Source organism: Girardinichthys multiradiatus, chromosome 3 (assembly GCF_021462225.1).
Source record: "Girardinichthys multiradiatus isolate DD_20200921_A chromosome 3, DD_fGirMul_XY1, whole genome shotgun sequence".
Lineage (NCBI taxonomy): Eukaryota > Metazoa > Chordata > Actinopteri > Cyprinodontiformes > Goodeidae > Girardinichthys > Girardinichthys multiradiatus.
The window spans coordinates 4033508-4061167 of record NC_061796.1 but is presented as its reverse complement, the minus strand read 5'-3'; the positions used below and the strand labels follow the sequence as shown (position 1 = coordinate 4061167).

At 38.3% G+C, this 27660-nt stretch overlaps 1 protein-coding gene across 2 annotated transcripts; it reads right to left on the bottom strand.

The window, feature by feature from the left end:
- On the bottom strand, positions 1-26693 carry pde11al (phosphodiesterase 11a, like). Of its 2 annotated transcripts, XM_047358684.1 has the most exons (21): positions 23803-26693; positions 22239-22397; positions 21149-21238; positions 20920-21060; positions 20692-20756; positions 19185-19305; positions 18985-19060; positions 18836-18903; positions 18649-18741; positions 15560-15610; positions 15265-15411; positions 15072-15179; positions 14716-14825; positions 12459-12549; positions 10240-10340; positions 9976-10053; positions 9808-9871; positions 7573-7647; positions 7376-7459; positions 6390-6525; positions 1-880 (listed from the first exon to the last, which is right to left on the bottom strand). In XM_047358684.1, exons 1-21 carry the CDS (start codon positions 24574-24576, stop codon positions 822-824), a joined length of 2691 nt encoding a protein of 896 aa, XP_047214640.1. In that variant the 5' UTR covers positions 24577-26693; the 3' UTR covers positions 1-821. The 2 variants fall into 2 exon arrangements, with proteins under 2 accessions (XP_047214640.1, XP_047214631.1); XM_047358675.1 differs by lacking the exon at positions 1-880 and having other exon boundaries at positions 2882-6525.
- Between the last annotated feature and the right edge of the window lie 967 nt (positions 26694-27660).

The window sequence follows — 27660 nt, the reverse complement described above, 5'->3', positions numbered from 1 at the left end:
CATTTTGAGATTATATTAACAGCAATATTTATATTATGTACATTATGCAGAGCAGCCAAGAATCAGTCTGAACGTATGTTTAGTGATAAAAGGAGTATGGAAGCATGGAGAACACGGAGCAACAGAGAACATGAAGTCACCAACAGGAACCAGTGAGGAACTAAATGAACTAGTAAGTATTTAAACACTGAAGCAGAGGTAGAGAAATGGCAGGCAAACCAGCCGAGCTAATCAGATGGAATGCAGCTGAGGTGGAGAGAAAGCAGAGCAATCAGAGAATATGTGGAGCAGCTGAGGCAGAAGAGCTGAAACACAAAGACACCTAGGAAAGTATCTAACAGAAAACAATTACAAATGTATAAAGAACAGAACACCAGAATAAACTAGATAATACTAACAATAATCAACACAGAGAAAACTAGAAAATGATCAAAACATAAACACTCAAAGATCATGAGGTAGTGAGAGACTCTGCTGTCTACATGCAGGGGGACTAAAAATATTCACTGGCTATAATGTTGAGGTCCTCAGTCTGTGTTGCATTGATAAAAACACTTCCTAAAGTGACTGCATGGACTCAGTAAGACTTCTATAAAACACTGTTATCAAAATGTTTGTTTTTTTCATATCTGCAACAAAAAAACAACAACAACATAACAACACCAAAAGAAGCTAATATAAAATGCATTAGTGTGAAGCGAAAAGAGTTTCCTGTGGTGGACAACAGACCTGTTTGTACCTTGACTGTAGGCGGACCTGCCTGGTAAAGCTGCAAAGGATGGGCCGACATCATATTAAACCCCCTGGATTAAGACAGGATGTCACTCATCTCCATACAGGTCTTTCTTCTTGATGAAATCTCGAGGCACAGTTAGACTACCTGTATTAAGAAATGTTAACGATAATAATAATAGTAATGTGTATGAAGGCAGAAGAGTAAACATTTAACAACGTGGTATACATTTTGGAACTGTGTCCTAAAAGTTTCAGGCTGGTTTCATTAGATAGTAACTTGAGGTTTCATGAGATTTTAGCCAGATTGGTATAATTTTTTGGAAGAAAAAGTGACTATCAAGCAACCCTACACCTTTGACGTGTGGAGAATGCAGAAAAATATTTTCACATGTAGAACACAACTAGAACTTGCTGATCTTTTATTGTTACTGTCAGCCTTTCTCTTACCAGTTTCTGTCTTCTCATCCGTTTTGGAGGAACATCAAGTTTTTGTATTGCATTTATTGTCCCATATTTACTCTCTTCCTTTAAAGAGGCATGCCAGGAAATCATTCTAACTTAACTTTATTGCTGGTTAACCAGATTAACTTTAATTCATGGCAGCTGTCATTTTAGAAAACTAAATTTGGAAAAATTGAAGCGAAAGATGCTCCAACAAAATATTAGTTTATGCAAACAGATTATTGCACCATTTAAAATTGTTTATTTTCTTTGGAAGAAAACCATGGATGGTGAAAATGTTACATTTACTTTAGCCACATGTTCTCCCACATGTTCTGCATCTAAAAAGCATCATGTTTTGGAGACTTTGTCAAAGCACGTTCTGTGAGTAGCACAGTAACAAAGATACAAGACAAAATAACAAAAGGTTGACGCAAAAGGTTTCACAGTGATTAAATTGTTATATTTGTCCAAATTGCACTTAACATCCTGAGTGGGTAATTTTAGATGAAACTTTATTGATGTGCTGATTTAATATGCAGGGGCCAACCGACAGACACACAGCAGGGTTATCAATCAGAAGTAAATGGAGTTCCCGCTCTTTATATTATAGTAAATGACCAACATGGACAAAATAATAATTAGACAAACAAGGCTACACTATTTCTGGAACATTAATTTTGAAAGTGTGTGTTAATATTTATAGTCTACTTCAGGAAGTGCAGTTTCTAAGGACCCTCCTAAAAGGATGTGGAACATTTCTTGTAGATTAATAAATAAGCAACACAGAGCAATCTCGCTACTGTAATTGTTTATTCACACATGGTAACTCATCCCCATTTTGTAACATTATTATCATCAACCTCATGAGACATGACTCAAGGAACAAAGTAGGTGGATGAATGTTTTTTGTGTGAAGTTACCAGTCTCCTCGGGGTGTTTGTTCATCACCCATGGCTTGTATGTTTACAATTTGTACATAAAGTACAGTATCTCAGAGAGAATGGGACTGAAAGTCAGGCTCTCTGTGTGTATGAGAGAGGGAGATAAAACTGAAAAATAATAGAGGAGAGGAATGGAGAGAGAGAGACAGATCAAAGACTGTGGCAGAGAAAGGCTCTGTATCAGAAACCCCCTCTCTCCATCTGACTCTCCCCCTGATCATCGACCCTGAGGAAAATAAACTCAATCCGTGTTAAATTATAGATTAAGGCCCGGCTCTGGCTGGAGCTTGGGAGCTGGCAGCGGCATGCACACTGAGCTACACTGATTTTTGCACATTTCTGCTGCTGTTGTCTCACCTCTCCGTCTTATTAAAACCAACATCAAACAGTATCCACAGATGAAGAACGGGTTGGAAAAAAGACTGAATGAATATGTAAAAGTTCTCATCACAATATGCTCTCTGTGTGGATGCTGTGATGCTTCATTGATGAACGTACCGAGAGCATGACTTTTCAGTTCTTCTCTTAATGAGATGTTTTCCAAAGTGCTAATTAACCTTTTTGTGCGTGCTCTTTAAAAGACGGGGTTTAAAACTCGATTTCCTGCTCTGCATTCAGTTCAAAGCCAATGATGCAACTATAGAGACACCAAGCCTCTGAAATGCAAACAGGACCTGATATATATGGTACAGTGCCTTCCCAAAGTATTCACACCCATTGAAATTTTGTATATTTTGTCACATTACAACCACAAACTTCAGTATATTTTAGTATACTTTTATTTTATGATGCAGAAGGAAAAAGATACATGATAACCAAAATGTTTACAAATCAATTGTGGGATGGATATGTCTTCAGTCTTGTTCACTCTGATACCCCTAAATACCATTTACCGTAGTTAGTATTGTTTGGAAATAACCTAATCAGTGAATAGAGTCCACTTGTGTGTTCTGTTTTTGGTTTACTTACAGAACAGTATGTGCAAAAAACTAACGATGCAGATAAGTCTGAACACACCATCCCCACAGTGAAACATGGTAGGGGCAGCATCATAATGAAGGAATCATTTTTTTCAGCTGGTTGGAGTTTATAAGATGGATAGAGCTAAATACAAAGGCAATCCTGGAAGAAAACCTGTTAAGAGGCAAAAAAAAAAAAAAAGCATTGTTCAGGGGCTAGTTCCTATCTCCTGCAGTCATTGGACCAGAGGCAGACACCTGGACAGCCGCCAGTCCCCAAAAAAAACCAAATCTCTGACTATTATTGTTGTGATGCGACAAACCAATCCTTTAAAGAGCCAAAAATGTTTAGGAGATGGTTGAGTATATTACACATCCTGCCACAAGATTTCCTGAAGTTTTCTTCAATATTATTTGCTTTGTAGATAAAACAAAATCCAAATCCAATGTCAACTATAGAGGATTAGTAATGCTTCCGTCTTGTGGTTTTTGGATTTTGATTTTATGTCCATTTTGGATAATTTGGGCAACAAAAAACGGAAGACACAATATGTTAATATACTGCATGACAGATTGGAAATTTAAATCATGTCGAAGTTGATAAACCCGAGTTAGCACAACCTAGTTTAGTATTTTCCCAGTTGCCTTTGATAAAAACAGCTGAAGGGATATTAAACTCATATTACTCAGTGATAAAAATGCAAATAAAGAGTATAACAAGAAACATTAAGAAAATAAGCATTTACTTTACAGTAATTCAGTGATGCATCAGCTCAGTCATCAGCAGTCCATTTAACCACAGTACAAACAGTAAACTAAAACCTGGTTAAACCAAACTACCAGGAAGGTTTTCTGTGGAAGATACATTGCAAACACTAGAAAAAATGGCAACAGTCATGACTCAGATTCAGGGTAAATTAGCCTCCTGTTATGAATGTTGCTCCATTGGTTTGCAAACATGACAATTAATCTGGTCAAGTCCCATAAACACAACCCTCAAGGCCTGCAGTCTCGTTAATTTTTAAATGACTATTATTATTAAATTAGGCCCACTCAATTACCCAATAAACTCAACACTTGCAAAAAAAAAGTATTTACTTTAGAATTAAAGGAAATAACTTAACAATGTCATTTAAAATGCATTATTATAAAAATATTTCTTTAGCCAGCCCCTTTGTACTCCACATTAAGGCACCATGCCAGCTTTTAAATTTGAAATTTACACGACAGTGTCACGTCATGCATTTCATGTTATTGTGTGTATCAGCATAATTTTCCCCGTTTTGTATGTAAACTCTACTCAACAGTTTTTTTCTTTGATGAAATTAAAAACTATTTCCAACAATCATTACATATAGGGTTTTTTTTTGTTTTACCTTTATGTGACAACAATGCATACGCTTCAATATCAGAGGAATTTCAGTCACTCAGGCAACAGATTTAAACCTTCTTTCTTTCTTTTCTTTAACATGAATAACATTCTTGTCCTTTTTAGTAATCTATTTTAAAAGGGGTTGTTATTATTATAGAGTCCGGTGTATGAAAACTTACCGGTTTGTAATTTGGGTAAAGCCTCCAGTTGTAAATAAATGTTTTAGGCTGTTTTCATCATCAACAACAACACAGCCGCAACAATATAATATATCAGAACAGAGTTTTTCCAGTACACTTGCATGCAAAGCAAATCTCTTATGGCAATAAAAAGGCATCAGGATGACCAGTGTCAACATCAAACATGCAGTAACAACATAACCAACATGCATTTGCAAACAAAGAACAAGATATACTGCACATTAAACTAAAACAGTAAACTTATTTTATCTAAACATCACAGAAATCATCTGAAAGTAGGTCTCAGAGTGAGGCAGAACCTCATCTGGCTGATTATGCACTTGAAACTGATCGTTTTTCACATCAACCTACTTGTAACAATTTGTTAACTGAAACACGAAGAAAATAGAAATAGTTCAACAATTGAACTGAATGCACAGAAAATATCATTTGCTGCAAAAAATTTTGTAAATAATTTATACAATCTTAAAATAGGTATCAGAATTTGAATTTTCCTGTCTGGATTGTTTAGGAAATTTGAAGTTGATGCGAAACTGTCTGGCTTGATTCAATAACCTAAACACAATGTGTGCAAAAAGGTAAGAACTATAACATGCACCTCTGGGAACAAGCTGGCTGTCAAAGAACAACACAGAAGATACGATTGTGCAGGCAAAGATTTCTTAACTAAAGTTAAATGGTATAGCCTAGCTATGACATTCAGGAGCAGAATCATGCTCCAGTCTACATTCAAGACAGGCAGCGTAATCGCTCACTGAGAAACTGAGAAAAATCCAACCTTTCATTTGAGCTCATTTTAGTGTAAAAAAAAACTGTAAAGAAGTGGAATGGTTTAGACCAAAGCATGTTCATGTCTTGAAATGGCATAGCCAAAGTCGAGACACAAAGCAAACTGAGAAGTCTGGATGAGCATCCATGTTTGTTGTGCCATCACACACATTGAGGAAGAATGTGATACTGCAGGAAAGAGTGGCAAGTCCCAATAACCACTAGATTGTCATCTACATGCCAACTGGTTGTAAATTTTTACAACCAGTTGTAAATATTTTGCAAATCATTTTTAAACATGGGATTTTTCTCACAACAAATGTACTCAACGTGGATTTTTCTAAAAGTAACCTGTGTTAATGAATGCTGCTGCAGTAAAAGATGCTTTTCAGCCCTTTTTACCAGGGGTTCAGACTAATGTGCATTTTGCTGTAGTGATTCCTTGATGTTTCTAAAAGGCTTTCCTAAGGGATTTTGATCTGGGGGGAGGTCCTACAAAACCTTACAGTAATTAGTGTCCCTCTATGGTTTCAGCAGTCTTCTTATCTCAGTGATGACATCCCTTCATATGTATGAAGACTGCCCTTTAAATAGATTTATGACCAACTGTGGTTAGTCCCATTGTTCCTGAGTTTAACACAGTGATGCTGCAGCAGGCTTAGGTGATGAAATCTGCATTTCATTTCACCCTATTAGTTTAGGGGGGTGCTTGCTAAAATGACAGGGAATATCAAGTCATTTATTATATCAACCTATTTTTAAACCTCCCTGCATTATTTCCTTCCAGATAATGTTTTATTCTCATCTGATGCGGCTTTGTCATTACAGGCCTCTTTGTTTGCTCTGCACCTCAAAACCTCTCTGCAATCAGATTTTGACCCAAACTCTGTATTTTTAACCTGCACAGTTTTCTCTGCTTTCTTCGGCAGCTCACTGGTTTGTGCATCGTCACTGGACTTGGTGTTCTGACCCGGATCATTACTCTGACTGGACACTGAGGCTCTTCTTGTCTGCTGATAGGACAGACAGAGTTCCTGCCACTTCTTTCGATTGCCATCTATCTCGTCCACCATGGGCGTTAACTTCCTGTTGAGCTTCAGCAGCGCCTGAGAGGGACATCAAACAGTACAGGTTGCATACAGGTTTGCTAAATATGTTTTTATTCATGCATTTCATTTTTTTAAATGAAGTGTTCATTGTCTTTATCAAATATACATTCCTTTGACTTTTTCAGACTTTTCAAATGACAACAAAAAACTTTTATAATTTTATGATGTAGAGCAAAATAAAGTAGAATAGAAATGTGAAGTTGAAGGAAAGGGATTCATGGTTCTGAATATATATTACAAAAGAAAATCTGAAAAGTGTGGCATGCATTTCTATTCACCCCCTTTACTCTAATATTGTAACATAAAATTCAGTGCAACCAATTGGCTTTATGAAACATTAAATTTTTAAATTTAGTCCATCTGTGTATAATTAAGTTTTAGTTTAAATCCAGCTGTTTCGTGAAGGCCTCAGAGTTTTGTTAGAGAACATCAGTAAAAAGTCCAGAATTATTAAGACCAAGGAACACAGTGGACAGGTCAGAGAGGAAGTTGTAGAGATGTTTAAAGCAGGGTTGGGCTATAAATCAATAATAAATCTTGGTAAATCTCACATAGCACTGTTGAATTGCAAGGAGAGCGTAAACCATGAAGCAGTCAAGAGGCATACAGTAGCTCTGGGGGAGCTGCAGAAACCCACAACTCAGGTGGAAGAATCCATTGACCTAATAAATATTAGTCATGCACTTCACAAATCTGGTCTTTAAGGAGAAGTGGCAAAAAACCATGTATTCCCATCATTCCACTTCACAGTTTACTTTGTGTTGGTCTATCATATATGATCCCAATGAAATATCTTGTAAAAATAATAAGGCACTCTCAATGTGTATCTTTATTTGTGGTGACCTACTTGATAAAGTGGCTTACAGATCCCATCAATCCATTCAAGCTGTAAGGCAGGTAGTTCATCTTTCCGATTACGGTCAAAGATGGCCTGCAGGGAAGCAACAACTCAACCAGAACTTTCATCAGAACCATTTTCTCCAGAATATGTTAAACTCAGAACATCAGAGTGACAGAAAAGACTTTGAAATATTTCACACTTACTGCTGGGGTTAGCTTCAGCTCAGATCGCTCCCTGTCACCTTGTTCAAAGAACTCACTTGTTACCAACTCCGCAACCTGCAGCCACCAATGGAAACAATCATTATTTTACTCATACACGAAGCAACATCTGAAGATTTAACCTGGCTGAAGGCTGTGTTTAAAAAGTAAATTATCTGATGCAGATTATGTGTTGCTGTATTACTCTGATAGGGGGCCACTCGAGTTGCAAAAGACAAAAACCAAAACAAGAGCCTGACAGATGTCTGAGCTAAAGCATATTTCTGCAAACAAAATATTTCCTAAAACATTGAATAGAAATTTCAACAACTTGGAAGACCCTAGATTTTTAAAACTACAGTTTTTTACAGAAATGCTCAGAAAATGCTTATATACCCCAAAACATATTTAGGCAGATTTTGGATTTCTAATCCTGTTATAAAAAGCTGTATCTGATCTGGATTGAATCGTGTTGTTTTGTTTGTTTTGCTTTTGCATTTTCCTGTTTAGCTTTATCTTTTCAATTCTTCAAATGTATCTTTTTTTCAAAACAGAAAGCTTTATAGTGTTTCCTAAACTTATTATGTTTATGAAATAATAAGTTTAAGATGAATAACTATTTTACATTTCTTCATTATAAGTGTAGTTCTGGCCCGAAGTTAACATGAGCCATCTTTTTCCACAGTAGAAATACAGTGGAAACACCCAATGATTATAATTTTCAAAACAAGAACTGCTTGAGTGTGTTTTAATTACTTTGGATTTTTTGCGACCCACAACAGGGTGAAAACTGTACAGACCGACTCAAATATATTACAAACACCATCATTAGTATTTGATGGGGTGTTGGCAGCAATAAGCTTCAGGCATAACTCTGTTTGGATATGGGATCACTCTTGACAGAATTAGTGGAGATAAATTAAACTCGTTAGGTTTCCTGGTACGGACCAGTTTTTTATGCATAGTTCATACATTTTAACAGTGTTTATGTTTGGGCTTTTTCAAGGGTCAATGGTGGCCTGCTTTATTCATTTGAACAACAGTTTTGATGTGTGTTTAAAATAATCTTGTTGAAATACCCAGTTGGTTCAATCATCTGACCAAAACTGCCCTTCAGATAAAAAGAAATCCGCAGTTTGTCTAGGAACAATAAAGGAACAAAACAGAAACTTAATCCTATCATAAACTGGAAACTGCAGCTACATGTTTGTAATATTTACATGAACACAAACTAAGCAGGTGCTGATTCAGGAAGGAGTCCCTGCTGCTAAAATTTGAAGCTTTTCACCTGGACAAGACAAATGTCTTTTAAAGAAAGCTTTAATGGTCAGATGAGATGAGGAGCAACGTTTTGGAGCAAAATGGCAAGATTTATGTTTGGAGGAATCAAGGTGAAGCTTTCAAAGCTAAGAATATTGTACCAAATGTCAAGCATGTTGGTGGTGGCATCATGGTAAGGGTCTGTTTCGGCCTCTTTGGTACACATTCATTACACAAGAAGAATGGAATTAAAAATAAGGAGCACTGGCTCCAAATTATTCACTTCTTCATTATCTTGCCAAGAAAAGTACTGAAATACCTAGAATTATGTAAGCAGGTTGCATTTGACCTTGTGTGAATTAGTGAACATCCAGAATAAATTCAAATTTGTGTCCCCTCTGGTTTTTAAAAAGGTTTAAAAAGTTTGTTTCTCCTTTGGTTTCTGTAATGTTTATTGTGAAATTTAAACTGTCTCTTTTTGCAGGGTTTTTTTCACTTTACATTCACTGTTTCTTGATAGATTTTGACAAATTTTTTGTTTTTATCTTTTGTTAGGTTAAATCAGTGTCAATGAGGGGGCATAAACCAGGAGCAGGGTGGAAGACTCTTTAATATTTGCATATAAATCCAACACTTATCTGTGTCTGACCAACAGTAAACAGATTAGTGAGCTAAAGGGATTAGGGAAATAACTGGACTGCGGCACCTTCCCAGCATAATTGAAGTGTATAAAGAAGCTTTAGGAGGCTTACATGCTTGGCCCAGAACTTAGGGGAACTGATAAAAAACAGACATTTTTCTTCATTTAATTGGCTCTAATCAGTGCAGTTTTGCTAGTTTTGACAGCTGAAATTTGCATCACCCTTAAAGCATAGATCTCTCATGAGAGCTCCTAAATACTATAGAAACACGATTGCATTTATTGTCCAGCTCACAGTAAGAAATGAACAAATCTCAGCATGCACGGGCGACTCAAACCTGTTTTGATACCTCCCAAGGACGAGTGACAGCCCCCAAATCACATGCAGTCATCAGCATAGACCTGTTGATTAAGCAGGGATCAGATATAAAAAGCTGTTTTCTGTCTTGGTTTTGTTCTCTACAGTTTGCGTATTTTTTTTTTTTTTTACAAGTGCAGATAGAAACCTGAGAACTTCTCTGTGTGCTTCAACTGCCCAGCTGAATTCTCCCGACAGAACATGCTCAAAGAACTTGGTTCTGCGTCTTTTTAAATAAAAGATACAGTCAAGCATGTGCAAAATCTTTGGACATACAAAAGTACACGTAGTATTTAAGCATTGTGGGCTTTGTATCACAAAAGAATGATGTTAAAATTTCAAAACACATGCATTCTGTAAAAAAGTAACTAAGTTTAGCTGTAAAAAATTCAACCCTGAGAAAACCACTTACTCAAAATGCAAAGTAAGGTCTGTGGAGAGAATTGCCTGCTTCAACAGTTGCATCATGTTGCAGTACTCTTTAGAGCTGAGGTTGGCAAAGATATTGTGTCCCTGCAAAAGAAAACCTGCAATTGTAAGCAGGGGTGGATTTGTAAAACTGGCAAAAAATATTCCCCCTTAAATTTGGAACATTGGTAAAGTCATCGCTCACTGTCAAATGAAGCCCCCATTAGCAGTTTAATTAGCAATGCATATGGGCTTTCTCTGTCCTCGGTTAAAATAAATCAATGCAGAACACTGCTAGTGATCACACAGATCCACCCCTGAGACAAAGCACAGTGGTTACTGGTGTTGCCCGTCAGCAGTTTGTGTACAGCACTGTTCCTTAGGAGAAACTACAGGGGGTTTCGGCACACTCAGTTGTCTCTATGCATTTTTAATAAATGGCCAGAGACAAATTCAGAGAATAAAGTTGATTTTCTTTAGGATATGTGGAATTTTTGTTGTTTCACTTGATTCGATTTGGATATATTTTCTTGTTAAACAAATTTATTCAACCTAAGAGACAAAGATTTCTTATAATGGTATTATATTTTGTTGTTTTTGTGTGGCAAGGCATATTATGGGAATAATACATCTCACGATCAAACTGGTAACTGTCACTGCATCTGTCCAGCAGAAAGTCCACACTGTTCTACCTTGCAGAATCTGAAATATCCTTTTAGTTTGAGGAGCAGAGCGAGTTTTTACAAAGCTTTGCTTTGGCCTAAAGCATGTACAAATTCAGGTGCAAGAAAATCTAATTCCCCACACAAAACTGGTGATGTGGTTATTTCAATATCTACTGTGAGCACCAAGGTTACAGTTTTAGCTAAAATCTTGTGATCAGTATTCATGCTCCTTGAAGTTTTCCACATTTCTTCTTTCTACAACCACAACCTTCAAAAAGACCAAAGTAACAGACAATTCATCACAATCTGTCTTGCATTTTCTTCCATCAGTGAGATTTAATGAAAATGTCTGGTACTACAACCATGTTTATTGTAGTTTTAGTCTTTCTGTATCAGCTTTTGTTAAGGTTTAGTTTAGTTTTAATCCTGAAATCAGCAAAATGAGCACAGTTCTGCACTACTTTGTGTTGGCCTATAACATAAAATACCACTAAATGCATTGAAGTGTGTGGAAGTAATGTAGCAACGAGGCTCTTTCAAGACACGTGATTAGTTTTGCAAATCGCTATATAAAGGGCTCTTCTTTTTGGCTATGGCCTGAAATTTCTATGAAAAGAATTAAAAACTTTTAGTCATATTCTTGTCAATCATAATAAAACCTTACTTTATAAATTACAGGCTACAGGATATGTTTCCATTATATCAGATTCTGCTTATCTCTCAAATTGTGGTCCCATAATTCTGCTGATACAATTCATTCCAGTCTAAAATAAACAGGTTTCCTCTTCCAAACCGAAAATTTGAATGTGCTTTCATTTGCTTTATTTTAATTTTTCTCTTTTACAGCCTGAACCCAAATCTTTATACAATACACAGTACAGGCAGGTAGACTGCGGTATGCATAACTGAATAAGAAAGCTCCGACTCAAAATTGTATATTCAATTTTCCTGTTCAATACTTTACAAGGGAAAAACACAGCACGGCATCTGCAGTGAAAGGATGATTGTCCTTTCTGCTCAGGAAGCTATTGTGCAGTCAGCCTTCGTGTCACAGCTCTGTGGAGATCAAAGAGCAGCCTTATTTAACTCTGTATGGTAGGGTTTTATGTTTTGTTGAAATGTTGCACTCATTAAGTCTCTTTGTATGAAATGGTTGAAGAAAATTCTGTACAGTAAAAGAGGGACAGCCTGTTTGGGATTTACTGTTGAAGCTGCTTAATGTGAATTATGTGAGGGATCTAATCTAAAAACTGGAACTAATCTAAAAACATGTTTACAGGTAATCTCCGGTAAACTTTTAAGAAACTTCTTTAGGCCTACACCACAACAGAAAGAAAAGTAATCCTCGTTAAAATGATTGTTTTCCTTAAGTTCATGTTCTGCTTTATATTTCATGTATCTTCAAAAACCTCTTCTAGTTAAAATTATACTCCCTGGTTAAACAAAGAATAAATCACATTAAATAACAGTCAATATCTATATAGTTAAAAGGCATTTATGTCATGCCAGCTAATTCAAGTGACATGTCATTCTTTAAGAAATCACAATTACGCCTGACCTCGCTCTGCAGGATCATGACGGCATGGTTGAAGTGGTGATGCTCCAGGGTTGCTGACGTCCCATAGAGTAGGGCCAGAGCAGAACCAGTCCTGGAGGAAAAACAGATCAGGTGTTCAGTTACCAATAAGGAACCCATTCATAATACAGTTTTTCTCAATTGCCAAAATACTAAACCTTATTGTCTGAACCAAATGCTCAGTTGCCTGAACCCACTTATTGAATCAGTCACTTTTTTGGCAAAACCATAAGCACTCTTCACCTGTTTAGAGACAACTTAAAACACATTTTCATTGTGATGCATGTGTGTTGCATAATGGTGGCAAAGGTGGCAAAAGTCAAACAGTTGAGCGCAGGTTTCACCGGTTGAACACAACAACTCAAAATTGATCACACTTGTTGGCAATGATGTGAGGGAACATATATAAGCCAGTTCAGAGAGCACTGGTTTAGGAGGCACTACAATGGATAGAAATCTGTGAGGAGGAGTTTGTGTGTGAGCATGTCAGTGAAGACAAAGAACAGTAATATTTGATTAAATCAGAGCTACTGTGATGAACCATGTTCTAGTCCATGGTATGAGCATGAAGAAGACCGGACAAACACCAAACATCAGTAGATTCACTGTGTCCACCATAATCCAAAGATTTAGAGAAGAGGTAATTACCTTTTTTGACATTATAGTATGTAAATGTTGACAGTGATTACTGTATGACTATACTATATACTGTACCACAGTATATTTTAATAAATGTGTTTCAGTACATCACTGTGCCAATGTACTGTAGTATTGTAATGGAGGGTTAGTATAACTGTTTGTAGGCCCACGATTCCATGTATATTTTTCTAACTGCATGTTTTCTATTAGAGTTGAAAGACTGCCAAATGGGGTCGGAGGACAGGAATGTTCTTCCTACACCAAGAGACCCTAATTGTCGATATGGTCCGTGAACACAACACCATTAAAGTGTGTGAATTCAGTAGAAGATCGCTGAGGAGCATGTACATTTTGAAGGTAACAGTGTCAGCCTCTCTACCATTGATTGCAAGTGCAACAGACTGCGCATGAACAGCTGTATAAAGGGCCCTTTGATCGAAACTCAGACAGAGTCAAAGAACAAACATTCCAGTACGTACCATTTGGGATATGTCCAGACAAATTCAATGTTGATTACTGTAAGTAGTGATTCACTGTAATGGCCTAAATCACTTTTTCTGTATCACTTATAAAAGTATATCTATTTCTACCGAGACTGTTTAAACTGGATGCAATGGAAAGACCCCATGAATACAACTACATGGATGAAGCTAGGTTTAATCTCACCAAAGGGAGAAGGAGAGGCTGTAGCGTGATTAGCCAACAGGCCATTGTTGGTGTCCCTGGGCAGCATGGTGGCAATTTCACATTGTGTGCTGCCATCAGCAATCATGGGGCTGTCCAACATTATGCCAACCTGGGGCCCTACAATGCTCACCAGCTCCTCATTTTCCTCAATCGCATGCGAGATGCTCTGTTAGGGCAGCAGGGTGAACATCCAATCTATGTTGTTGTTTGGGACAAAGTGAGTTTTCACAGAGCCCTCCAGGTTAGAGAGTAGTTCAATATGAACCAAGGTTTTACCCCCCTTTCCTGAACCCCACTGAAGAATTCTTCTCCTCACAGTGGCGGAAGGTAGATGAACGGCAACCTTACACCACGGTGAAGGCAAGCCATGGAACTACCCTGTGGAGGCATGCCAAGCCTGGATATGGTGTGCCAGGGTTTTTTGATGTGAATGAAGTCCTATGGCCTGACCCAGTATGGAGAAATAAGGCTGTGGCTGAGTAATGCACTTCTCATTTGTATGTTTTTGTACTTTATTTTTGCGTAATCTTACTGTATACAAGTGGATTTCTGCACAGGACTTCAGTTTTTTGTTTGTATGTTTTTTACTATGTAAAAGTGCTAAATAGACTTGCTACATTTCTACAGCTTCATGTCCTGAGCATTGTATTTTCTGTTTTTCTATGTAGTGTTTAGAGACTGCTCAGTAGTGTTTTTACATTTTAATTGACTGGGGGATTTGACAACATAGTTCAGTTTTGAGCACAGATTGAACTGTTTTGAGATGAAGGTTTGGTTTTGCAAGAAGAGTGAGGTTTTGGGAAAGTAGCTTGAAAATTGGGGTTTGTGTTCAGTTTTTAGAAAAGAAGAGCAGCTTTCGAGAAATGTATCTTAGCGATTGAGAAAAACTGCAACACATGTTTATTTAACTCACTTGGCTTGAAATGCATTGTTTGTGCCTCTGTGGTCCAAATCATGGCACAAGCAGCCGACCATCAGGGCCAGAATCTCTGCATCTGACAGCACATCCTGGAAAGTGGCTGTCTGCATAAAGGTGATTTATGAGATTCAAGCTTAACAAATTCAGTTCATTTTAAAATATTCATGTATTTATCTACATGCTTCAATGAGGAGAGGTAAAGAAGAGGAGAGATTTTGCTTCTTCATACGGTAAAAATGTGCTATATGCGGAAACGGCACATTAAAGTTTTCTAAAATCGTGAAAAAGCTCTTCCAATGTTAATTGAACTCCTTTTCAAAACACATTTGGAGGCTTGTTCCAAAACTTACTGTGATCATGACAAACATGCACTGTGATACATTGAAAGCATGTCTCCAATTGTGATATGCCACAGTTCGATAGTTCTTCCTGACTGTAAGAAGCCAACGGCACAAAACCTACAAAAGAGACAGATGCACATGTCATACTCTCTAGTATATACACTATAAGAAAAAATAAACTTCTTCCAGGTCATGCTCTCACTTCATAGTCAATTTTAAACTTTTGGACCACGCCGAGTTCCAGAAACATCCTGAGTGACGCAGTGATCATTGCATCATTATCCAAGGAAAAATCGTTAAAGTGGAACTCATCAATGCCCAGCTCAATGCTCAGGGGGATCTTTGCAGCCTTCAGGGGGAGAGGACAGAGCTGTCAGTCAAATGTTTCAAGAGAGCAATAGTCACAACTTTTCAACCACTCTATTAACCCTCATTGACTGGCAGATTTTATGCTGTAAACTGCATTCATAAATGAAAGGATTTAGTTGAAGGATTACCTTAAGTCTGTCGACTTCTACTTTGGAGCAGGTGGCATGATAAGACAACATCTGAAAAGACAGACATGGAAAATACACAAGACTGATTCAAATCCCAATACGGCCCACTGTTCACCACTACAGCGTATAGTAAACATCATTTTCCACTAATCTTTCCCTTGTACTACTTACAGGGGTTGGACAATGAAACTGAAACACCAGTCATTTTAGTGTAGGAGCTTTCATGGCTAAATTGGACCAGCCTGGTAGCCAGTCTTCATTGATTGCACATTGCACCAGTAAGAGCAGAGTGTGAAGGTTCAATTAGCAAGGTAAGAGCACAGTTTTGCTCAAAATATTGAAATGCAGACAACATTATGGGTGACATACCAGAGTTTAAAAGAGGACAAATTGTTGGTGCACGTCTTGCTGGCACATCTGTGACCAAGATAGCAAGTCTTTGTGATGTATCAAGAGCCACGGTATCCAGGGTAATGTCAGCATACCACCAAGAAGGACGAACCACATCCAACAGGATTAACTGTGGACGCAAGAGGAAGCTGTCTGAAAGGCATGTTCAGGTGCTAACCCGGATTGTATCCAAAAAACATAAAACCACGGCTGCCCAAATCACGACAGAATTAAATATGCACCTCAACTCTCCTGTTTCCACCAGAACTGTCCGTCGGGAGCTCCACAGGGTCAATATACACGGCCGGGCTGCTATAGCCAAACCTTTGGTCACTCACGCCAATGCCAAACATCGGTTTCAATGGTGCAAGGAGCGCAAATCTTGGGCTGTGGACAATGTGAAACATGTATTGTTCTCTGATGAGTCCACCTTTACTGTTTTCCCCACATCTGGGAGAGTTACGGTGTGGAGAAGCCCCAAAGAAGCGTACCACCCAGACTGTTGCATGCCCAGAGTGAAGAATGGGGGTGGATCAGTGATGGTTTGGGCTGCCATATCATGGCATTCCCTTGGCCCAATACTTGTTCTAGATGGGCGCATCACTGCCAAGGACTACCGAACCATTCTTGAGGACCATGTGCATCCAATGGTTCAAACATTGTATCCTGAAGGTGGTGCCGTGTATCAGGATGACAATGCATCGACACACACAGCAGGACTGGTTAAAGATTGGTTTGATGAACATGAAAGTGAAGTTGAACATCTCCCATGGCCTGCATAGTCACCAGATCTAAATATTATTGAGCCACTTTGAGATGTTTTGGAGGAGCGAGTCAGGAAACGTTTTCCTCCACCAGTATCACGTAGTGACCTGGCCACTATCCTGCAAGAAGAATGGCTTAAAATCCCTCTGACCACTGTGCAGGACTTGTATATGTCATTCCCTTTGACGCTGTATTGGCTGCAAATGGAGTCCCTACACCATACTAATAAATTATTGTGGTCTAAAACCAGGTGTTTCAGTTTCATTGTCCAACCCCTGTATCTTCCTACATAATCAGGATCAGATGAGTGCACCTCCATTTTTGTCACATTTGTGGTGAACTACTGTTCAAAAACCTCCACCCGGTGATTAAAGCGACCGGAGTGAATAAGAGAGGCGAATAAAGTAGTGTGTTGTCTTTGATACAAGTTGAGCAGACAGGCTGACGTATTTATTGTGAATTATTGAAATCAGCTGAAATATTCATTGAGGAGAAGCAGAACCATGTTTTCCTGAGGATAATCTGAGCGCTCAGGTTAGATACTGAGCAGTGGAGCAGAACACGTTGGGAGACGCTAATGAATGTTATTAGCCTCTGTGACAGTCAGTGTTGATCAGTGGGACCATAGGGTTTGCATGCCTTCTAAAGTAAAAGTATTTTAATTTTAAAAGTTAAGCAATTTAATAAGAGTGTTTGTATTAATCCATAGTATTTCTATTATAGATAGTAAGATAATGAACATCATTCGTGAAAAAATAAAAGATAAAGGAAAGGTTTTCACCTAATGGAGAATAAAAAATATTTTTGAAAAATAAAGTCAGTGGCCTCTAATAGTCAGGAACTTGTTACAAAATTATTTCTAAGGCTGTGGGATTCCAGTAAAGCACAGTGAGAGCCATTATCCATAAACAAAAAACATGGAAGAGTGGTGATCCCACTATTCTGGCTGAAGCCAGTCTACCAAAATTACTCCAAAAGCGCATCGACAACCCATCCAGGATGTTCAAAGGAACCATGAAGAACCTCTAAAACCCTGCAAGCCTCACTTGCCTCACCTAAGGCCAGTGTTCGCAATTAAAGAACAGGAGTTAAACTGGACAAGCATAGCAGCCATGGAAGAGCTTCAAGATGAAAACCACTGCTGAACTAAAACAACAAGAATTGCAAATGAGATTTGCTACCCAAAAAATATTGATGATCCCCAAGACTTGCACTGATGAGACAAAAGGGGAACTATGTAGCTGTTTGCTCTGTAACATTTGGCTTACCACTAACAAAGCAATTTAGAAAAAGGAGACCATACAGAGAATCAAGCTTGGTGGTGGTAGTGTGATGGTCCAAGGGGTGCTTTGCTGCTTCAGGACCTGAACAAATTGCCATACTTGATGGAACCATGAATTCCACTGCATACCAAAACATCTTGAAGCTGAAAGTCTGAAATCAGTTTGTGACCTTAAGCTCAAGCTTACTTGGGCTATGCAGTAGGACAATGATCTGAAGCAGACCAGCAAGTCCACCTCAGAACTGGAATGCTGAGACATGACCTTAAACAAAGTTCCCATCACATTGGGCTCATGGGGCTCAATTAAAACAAATGTGGAAAGAAGAATGGGCCAAATACGTCACACAGAGATTTTCACAAACACTCGATAGCAGTTGTTCCTGCAAAAGGGGACACATTTTCAGCCAGGTTGATTTGGATAACATTTTTCTTTAATAAATTAAATCATTATTTTAAAGCTGCATTTTTTTATTTACTCAGGTTATCTTTGTCTTATCATAACATCAGTTTGATGATCTGAAATATTTCAGTGTGACAGTAAAGCAAAAACAAAAGAAACTGTAAGATGGCAAATAATAGTTCATGTTGTTGTATTTGTAGTGGTGTTGTGGTGAGTGAAAAAAACAATAACTGGATCACTGAATTTACTTACATCCAGAGCTACAGACTGCTTGGCCCATGTCTTCTTAACCTGATTGTACATCATAGTATTGTTGATTCCAAGTCCACAGAATATCACAAATGCCTAATAAAATCCAAAGTAAGTCCAAATTAAAACATCAAGCATGATCATTAACATACAAACCAAAGATTTATTGTGTAGTAGTGCGTAAAGTGACCTCAAACAGTCTCTGATCTGCATCGTCAAATGTCTTCCTGTCCAGGCGGTTCAGAATTTGTGCAACCCCTTAGCAAAATACACATAGATCCTTCAGTATAGCCAAAAAACAATGTTTTTCAAACAGATAAAAAGTCTGGTTCAACCTACCGATTATCTGGTGAGTTCTATTCCAGATCGGGACGCATAACACAGATCTGATGTGAAAGCCTGAGGCCTGATCTGCCTTCAAATACAGAAAAAACAATCAGTTTCAGTATCATTTTCACCTTGATTATTTTTTGTTTTTCAGTGTTTTAGACAGAGGTCTCCCACAACAGGTGTGAAAACATTCACAATTTTGTCCGAACCTCAGCGTCGAAGCGTGGATCCTGACAAACGTCGCTGATGTTAACAGGCAGTCCTGTGGAAGCCACCAGCTCAGCAATGCTGTTGTTGATCAGCCAGTCAGAGCAGGATAACTTCTCCATGCTGATTTGGCCAATTAAGGGGACAAAATTATACAAAAAATGGGCGTGTTACATACTCCTTCAACTGTTTCACATTTTGCATTTTCAGAATCTCAAGCTTCTGTGTAGTTAACCGTGGTTTTATGTGACTGACAAACACAAAGTAGAATGATTTTTAAAATGTATTAGAAATAAAAATCTTCAAACTGTGATAGGCCTTGGTAGCCAGAGCCGGTACTTTCATTGCAAATACAGCTGCATGTCTTCCCACAGATTCTCTGCTTTATTTAGGTCTGAACTTTGACTAGGTCATTCTACACATTGACATGGTTTACCTTCTTCTGCATGTTTGCTGTGTCCTCTATATGTCTTGTGGCAAACTGCAAACAGGAATTTCAACAATGGCTTCTTTGCCACATATTGTTGAGTGTACAAGTAAGAGTTGTCCTGTTGACAGATTCTTCCACCTGACTGGTGGATCTTAGCAGCTTCTCCAGAGATACCCTGGGCCTCATGGCTGCTACTTTCATAAATGCTCTCTATGAATAAATCTCTAAGAATAAATCTCTATGAGTACACCCTGGACAGGTCACCAGTCCGTCACAGGGCAGCACAAAGACACACAGGACAGGCAACCATTCACACACAGCCTTGCCTAAGTGCTGAGCAACAATGACTGGATGACCATTTCTTTCAGTGATCTGACTTACTTTTTGTTATCAATAATGTACCCAAGGAGCAGACATGCAATAGGTGGACAGACGATGAGGTCCAGGCTCTTTTCAGCATTTTTGCTGATAAAGACATTCAACTGAATTCTAAGTTGGCAACATGGAATAGGTGTAAGCCAAAATTGCCGCAAAATAAATTCTTATTACCGCCACCTGCTGGACTAGAGATGTAGTGCAGTTTTCTTCAGAACTTCCACACACATCATTAGACTGATTTAAATACATTTTCAGCAGCCCTTCGCAGTAGTGCAAAAAGAAAGCACACAAATTACCTGGGGTTCCCGAGTAAAAAAATTCCTGGGTACTTAAACTCCGGGACTTTCAGTGAAGGGCTATGGTCTTCATGTTGCTGCTTGGTCACTAATATTCTCATACAAACCTCTGAGGCCGTTACAGGCAACTGGACTTATAATGAAATAAAAATTACACACAGGTGGGCTCTATTAAATAATTAGGTGTCTTGGTAGCACTGGATTTTGTTTAGGGGTATGAGAGTAAAAGGAGCTGAAGCAAATATACTCTACTGCTTTGTGTTGATCTGTTACGCAAAGTCCCAATAAAATACATAGAATTTTGTGGTTGCAATGTGACATAACTTGGAAAAATTCAAGGAGTATGAACACTTTTGTAAGACTCTTTAACTTTAACTGTTCTGATGTGCATTCTTGCCCTTTCACCTGCTGTCTCTGTCCATGTTGCACAAAGGAGACATCAGCTCAAACGTCTTGGAGAACTTGACCACCTACAGAGAAAATATGTATCAGTACAGTCTGTGCACATCTGATTGGAAACAAAGTTAGGAAGCATTTTACATAGCTTACTTTAGAAGTTTAAATAAATATCAAAAGGAAAGAATCCAGGAGAGATAAGCGAAATCAGTAGAATCTGCAAAATATGAGTCTCACAGGCGAGTCGATGTCCTCTAGGAGAAGCACAGAGCAACGTTCACACTGCAGAAGCGTCAAAGCTCTTTGCATGATCTTCCTGACAATCTTCTCCAGGTCGGTCTGCTCCTCAAACAGGTCATTGACTACCTCCAACAACGCCTGTGGCAACAACAACCCCATGCAGCTCCTTATCACCCATAAAAAGATCGAGCATGCTCAAAAAAATTATCTCTTTAAAACTTCTCACCCTGCTCCGTTCATATTCCTTGCGAGACTCCGAAAAGAGCTTTGCATTAGAAATTGATATTCCACAGAATGGCAGATACATCTGCAACACCTGAGAAAAGGAGCAATGAATGTAGTGAAAGACCTCATTTGTGTGATAATTAAAAGGGCATAAAACTAGTTGAGAGAAGCACAAAGAGTGTGGGTGATATCAGTAGAAAGCCAGAACAGTCGGCTTTATCTCAGCACAAATAAAGTCCCTGTTAATTAAGTATTGATTTAGTCTTTAGCCCCACAATGTCTTTATATGCTAGCAGATCAAGATTATTTCCCCACTTTTGGTAACCCAAAGTTGCCCCAAAATAAATTGCTGTACTGTAAAGGAAGCAACTCCTTTACAATACAGCAATTTATTTTGGTAATGTCTAATATTCACAATCAAAAACGCTTTATTATTAAGGCTCAAATGACAAAAAACTGGTTTATTTGAAGCTAAAGTTTATAAATTTGCTTGTAGAAACTGTATTTTGCCACCTAGTGGACACACGACTGTTGTTAGGGACAGTTGGTTTTCAGCAAATGTGGCTGACCTTCAAATATTTCAGCATCTCTTTATGTGGTATTTTTTCCAAGTAAAACTGACAGCTTCAGCTGAAATAACGCAGAAACTTTAAAAACAAATTAATAGCTAAACCGTAATAGTTGCTAAGAAGCAAACTTGGAGGACAAAAGATAAAAAAAACATTTGTAAGCTGTAAAACCACAAATGAAGATATAATGCATTCACAGTGTACAAACCAATTTTAAGTTAATTGCTAGGAACAATCCTGAATACATAAAAAGAAGCCATATTTCCTAAATGTGTGTGTATAGTACACTGCCAGACACATTTAACGCTTTATGCTTGAGTAAAAGGTTGACCTTTTCTCTTATTCTTTCAGGTGTTTTGCTTTAAACGGAACAATTTGCTACGTTCTGCAGCCATTAAGAGTATAAACACCTCAGATGCTTATTCACTCGCTTTAAAATGCACATATAGCACAAACCACCAAATAGATATTACAAATGCTGAATTGCCTCTGCCTTTTTCCCCCAGCACAATAGAGCTTCACCTTCTCATCATCCTCTGTAAAAGGGGTGCCCATTGGATTCTTGTTAATAGCTTGTACAACACCAATGACTTCTCCAACACTGTTGCAGATGGCCATGCAGAGGATGGTCTGAGTCTTGTAGCCCGTTAACTTGTCTATCTCATCACTGAAGCGGTGGTCCTGGAATTGGGGTCATGCAAGCAAATGTTACACATTTATAAGATGTCATAAAGCCCAAAATTAAAACAAACATGCCACAATGAAAGCAGAGTTGACCCCATAGCCGTAGTTTAAGTTTTACACACTTTGGTCTCTTACACAACTTGAAGTTGTGATTCTTGGTCGTTTATATTTGCAGCTCAGCAAGAAGAAAATGTTTTCACATTGAAATTAACAACACCCTTTGCTGGGGGTGTATGTATATGAATGCAGGAATACTCTGCAGGGGGATCCACATCATCATGTTGCCTCAGCAGGTCTGGCAGCCCAGGGCAATGAGATAATGATGCTGCGTACAATGCAAGATCTGGCCAGTGAGAGGTTGACAAAACTGGTTAACCTTTTCTCCATGAAAACTTTAATGGGGATTTGTTAGCAAAAATTAGAAAGTAACTGATCCAAAGGGGTGTGAAGTTTCATTTAGTATTAGATGTACAACACCTCACAAAAGTATTAATGCCCTTTGACCTAATTAACCATACATCTTATTCTATTTTAGTGGGATTGTATGTGCTAATATAACACAAAGTATAATGAAAAGGAAAAAATGATACATTTCATTGTTTTAACAAATAATAATCTGAAAAGTATGATAGGCATTTGTATTCAGCCAAAACCTGAGTCAATACTTGTAGTTGCTATTACAACTGCAAGCTTTTTGGAGTATGTCTCTATCAGATCTGCCCATCTGGAGACTTACATTTGTGTTCATTCTTTTTTGCGAAATACCTGCAAATGCATGCCACACTTTTCAGATTTGTATTAATTAAACAAAAATCAGTAAAACATATATCATTTTCCTTCTACCTCACAATTACGTGCTGAACTAGTTTGCACAGGGTTATGACTTAAAAAATATATATATAGATGAGCAAGAAAATATAAAATTAACACATTTTAACAAATAAAATTTTAGGTTTGATGACTTTTTTTTTATTCAGTTAGTGTGAGCACCATGTCGAAAACATTCAGCCATACCATTTATGCAAGGTGATGTAACGGCATCTTTGCAATCTGGTGTGGAGGATGTCAAAATTTTGATTCTCTTTGCCCACAGTTTTATATTTTTATTACTTTAAAGCTGAAAAAATACTATTTCTACTCTACAAAAAGAAAAATGCTTTTAGTTAATATTTTGCATTTTAAAACAAAAATCACACAACCACCTTTTTGGATCTTTGTCTTCACTTCTGGTTTCTTATGAGAAATTCTAAACATGCACGAACCTGGAATACTTTTCCAAGATTTACTGTGTTAAAACATGGCTGAGGGTGCATTTATTTGTCCTTTAAATAGCCATGCTACAATGGCAAATTTATATACAATAATTACCCCCCAAACTTCTGAATGAACTGCTGTCCTTTACCTCGTATGCATTCGAGATGTTGACGGTCTCCCCATGCTCTGCCACATATCCAATTATGCCTTTCCCCCATGGCACCTGGACTTCATTAGAGTTCAGCGTGCTGGATGAGGGTCTGACCGTGGTGCCTGAGTGCACATCAAAGAACTTGGACACCAGCGTCCTCTTGTGAGCGGGTCCCTCCACGAGGAAAAGCGAGCACCTGTCGGCATCCACCAGGATGCACACGTTGATCAGGATTTTATAGCTCAGGTTCGTCAGGTCCAGTTCGTTGGAGATGTCCTTGACCAGTTCCAGGAAGAACTCCCTCTCGTTGGTTTCTTTGAGTCTGTATTTGTAGTCGATGGCGCTGGACGCGTACTGGGGCACGTTGACTCTGGACTCCAGCAGGGCGCTCAGGATGTGCGCGGTGGTCGGAGGCAGGGAGCTGGCTTTGCGGAGGAGCGCACGGCGCCTCATGCTCGACTGGGAGTCGTGCTCGCTCAGGCTCACGTGCTCGTCGTAGGTGCGGTGCGCCGTGGTGGCTTTGGAGCGCGCAAAGTTGCGCCGCAGCTCCATGTGAGACGACCTGCGCCGGAGCCCTTCGGCGCTGCTCGGCCACAGCGGGTCCGTGGCGGCGGCGCGCTTCTCCTCGGATGTAGCCACTTTGGACGACTGGTGCTTCTTTAGCCACCTGCTCACCTGATCGCATTTGGCTCTCCGAACCAGATACTCCTCAAACAGATCCGGGTGGCTGTCCAAGAACGCTTCTACATCTGTGAAGTCAAACGCTGTCATGATGAATGTAGAAAAAAAAAATCGTGCTGAAGTACAATAGTTTCAGAGCAGATGAGGAAAAGAGGCGGATACAGCCAATAAACTCTACTTATACAGTCATTTCCAGCATCGTCTAATCCAATCTCTCAACCTTCCTCCTTATATACCAACTGTTTTCAAATACGTTCATTTTGCTGAGACCGAGCTGGGTGACTGCTGAGAAACGAGCCACAGCTGTCAGTCAAACCAGAGCCTGAGTTGTGTCTCTGGTGGATTCCAGTGGAGTTGTATGCAGAGGTGTAGAAAAATGCAGCGCCTATGTATTATTCCTAGAAACTGAAAAAATTGCAGGGCAGAGCTTTGCTCTTGCTCTCTTCATCAGAGAGACAGAGCAGCAGGGCTTCTGCTGAAAGCGTGGCTGCAATGTTTCATTCTGCATAGATAGATAGATAGATAGATAGATAGATAGATAGATAGATAGATAGATAGATAGATAGATAGATAGATAGATAGATAGATAGATAGATAGATAGATAGATAGATAGATAGATAGATAGATAGATAGATAGATAGATAGATAGATAGATAGATAGATAGATAGATAGATAGATAGATAGATAGATAGATAGATAGATAGATTTTCCTCGTGAACAGTTCTGAATAGCTCAAGGGCACTTAGCTTCCAGCTTGTGTCATGTAACTGAATAGCTTTAAAAATAAAAATGAGAACATTGGTGCTTGCAGCTTGAATAACGCTGCTGTCATGGGTTTGATTGGCTTGGGAAAAAATATTTCAAATATTTGGTTGAAGCAAAAGACACATATTCATACTAACACCTACGCTTTCTCCGTACCTCTGTGGTATTGGAGGTAGCTTTTCTTCTTTCTTTATTTTTCAAAACATGAAATTAAAATGAATATTAAGGAACATTTTCCAGCAGTGAGCTTTCAAGTCCAAGTTCACAGGCTGGGCATTCATTCCTTCACTGGCATGAAGGAAACATCAGAAACGTCTGCCTGACTGCTTTTAGGAGGCCTGCAGTCCACTGGCAAGACAAGAACGGATTGTCAGCTGGGTTGCTGCCTGCGGGGTTCCTAACAGTGAAATAATTAGGGTATGAAAGTTATTTACACACATTTATAACAAAATGCTGATTTATAGAGTGTATGGGTTCATTGCATGGAAAGTTATAGGTCCTTTATTGTCTTTTGTTTTATGTTGCAATTTTTATGTTGTTTCTTTACTATCATTCAAATTGATTTGCCAAACAAAAAAGGACAAGAATTCAAGAGGTACAACAAATCTTAGGCTAGAAGTATAGTTAGGATTTTGGTTGGTTAAAATATGTATAAATTAAATAAAATCATCTTTGTAAAAGTACTTTTTGTATTTACTTAAATTATCTTTGTCTAATATTACAAAGTGGTTGATTTTTATATTTTGAGTGTCAAAATAGCCAAAACAATAAATGAATATTTAAGGGAAGAATATGCTTTTTTACGGCTTTGGAAATGTTACACTGTTACCTTTACAAGTGATTAAGTTAAATTTCCTTGGCTCTCAAATGTTGTTAGGGTAAACAATCAACTTCCATTTGTGCAACAAGTTAATATGAGGGTAATCACAACAGGCTTTGCTGCATTTGTAAAACTGAATTTTAATCCGTACAGCGGCGGCTCTGCTGAGGCGGAGTGGAGTAATTGGTTACTGGATTTAAGCTTATAGGCTTCTTGATAGAACTTGGGCGTTTTGTGAACACTTTGGACAAGGTCTCCTGAGAATCCCAATTAAAAAGCAGAATGCAGAATATGGGTTTTGTGAGACTAACAACGAGACAAGCTCTGGTGCTATGTAAAGTAGTCGTGTCATGTCCAGAGAGAGAGAGGGAGAAGAAGTTGCATTGATTTTATGTGTTACTGCAGTTTTCAAAATTTTCAATGTGTTTTACTCCTTTTAAGGCTCTAAAATCTTTTTTTTTTTTTTCATCTAAAACTGGACTGTTTCTTTGTGTGAATGCTGCAAAACCCCTCAAATGACGTATTCCAATTCACAATAACAGATTTAGGATGCTGTCAAGAAGAACAGATGAAGCTACCTTTTAGTGTGTAAAAATGTCTCTGTTTCTGAGTGTTTTATGTTTTAGGTACTGTGTAGTAACTGGTTTTACATTTCCTTTAGCGAAAAATGTGCAATGACAATAAAGGGTTTATTTTGTTTTAGCTGATAGACGTCTAACTATTGGCTTATTTTCATGTAATATTTTATATCTAAAAGTAGATTGGGATTAGTTGTTATGGTGTTCTGGTGCTTGCATGCTTCACCCTTTTTCTTCCAAGCTCAACAGTAGTTGTTATAGCCAAACACTGCAATTTTTGGTTCATCTGACCAAAGTTGTATGATCTGGCTCTCTATGTTGCTTTTAGAGTAATGGCTTCTTCTTCCCCGAGTGGTCTTCCAGCTCATGTACAAACATAGTAATCTTAGCCTATGTAAACCTCTAACTTTAAAACAAAAGTGATACAAATTTTTCAAAAAAATATATTTATGTACGTTTTTGGCTTTTAGTAGGTCACATAGGAGGTATCTGTCTCAGCCTATTCTATATTGCCAGGGAATGGTGGCACTGAAACGTGACTCCTGAAACTAAACACCAGCTTGGATCTGGTGTCAGTGTCTGGTTGAAGCCAGCTACATTTTCATTCCACCTTCTGTTTAGTTGTATGTGAGCACCAAGCTGTGAACATGTAATATTATCAGATACACACTTGATGAATGGAAGATGGACATCCAGGGCAGTGATTACCCGCTGGTACAAAAACAGGAGCACCACACAACCTGATCACTAAATTGTAGAGACTAAAACAAATATTTTTACTGCACATTTTATTCCCTTTCTTTTAAACTGAAAAGTTAGAAGATATTTGAGTTTACAGACAACACTTGTGCTAACAGTCTATGTGGCTGGATTGGGTGTCAGCCATGTTTTAGCCTATTGTTTGATGTAACTCAGTCATTCTGGGTGGCACAGAAATTTAAACCCACCTCTGGTCACAAGCAAAGAGGAGGAAGCCTTATTCAGTTTAGATCAGCTTTAAGGCTTTGTC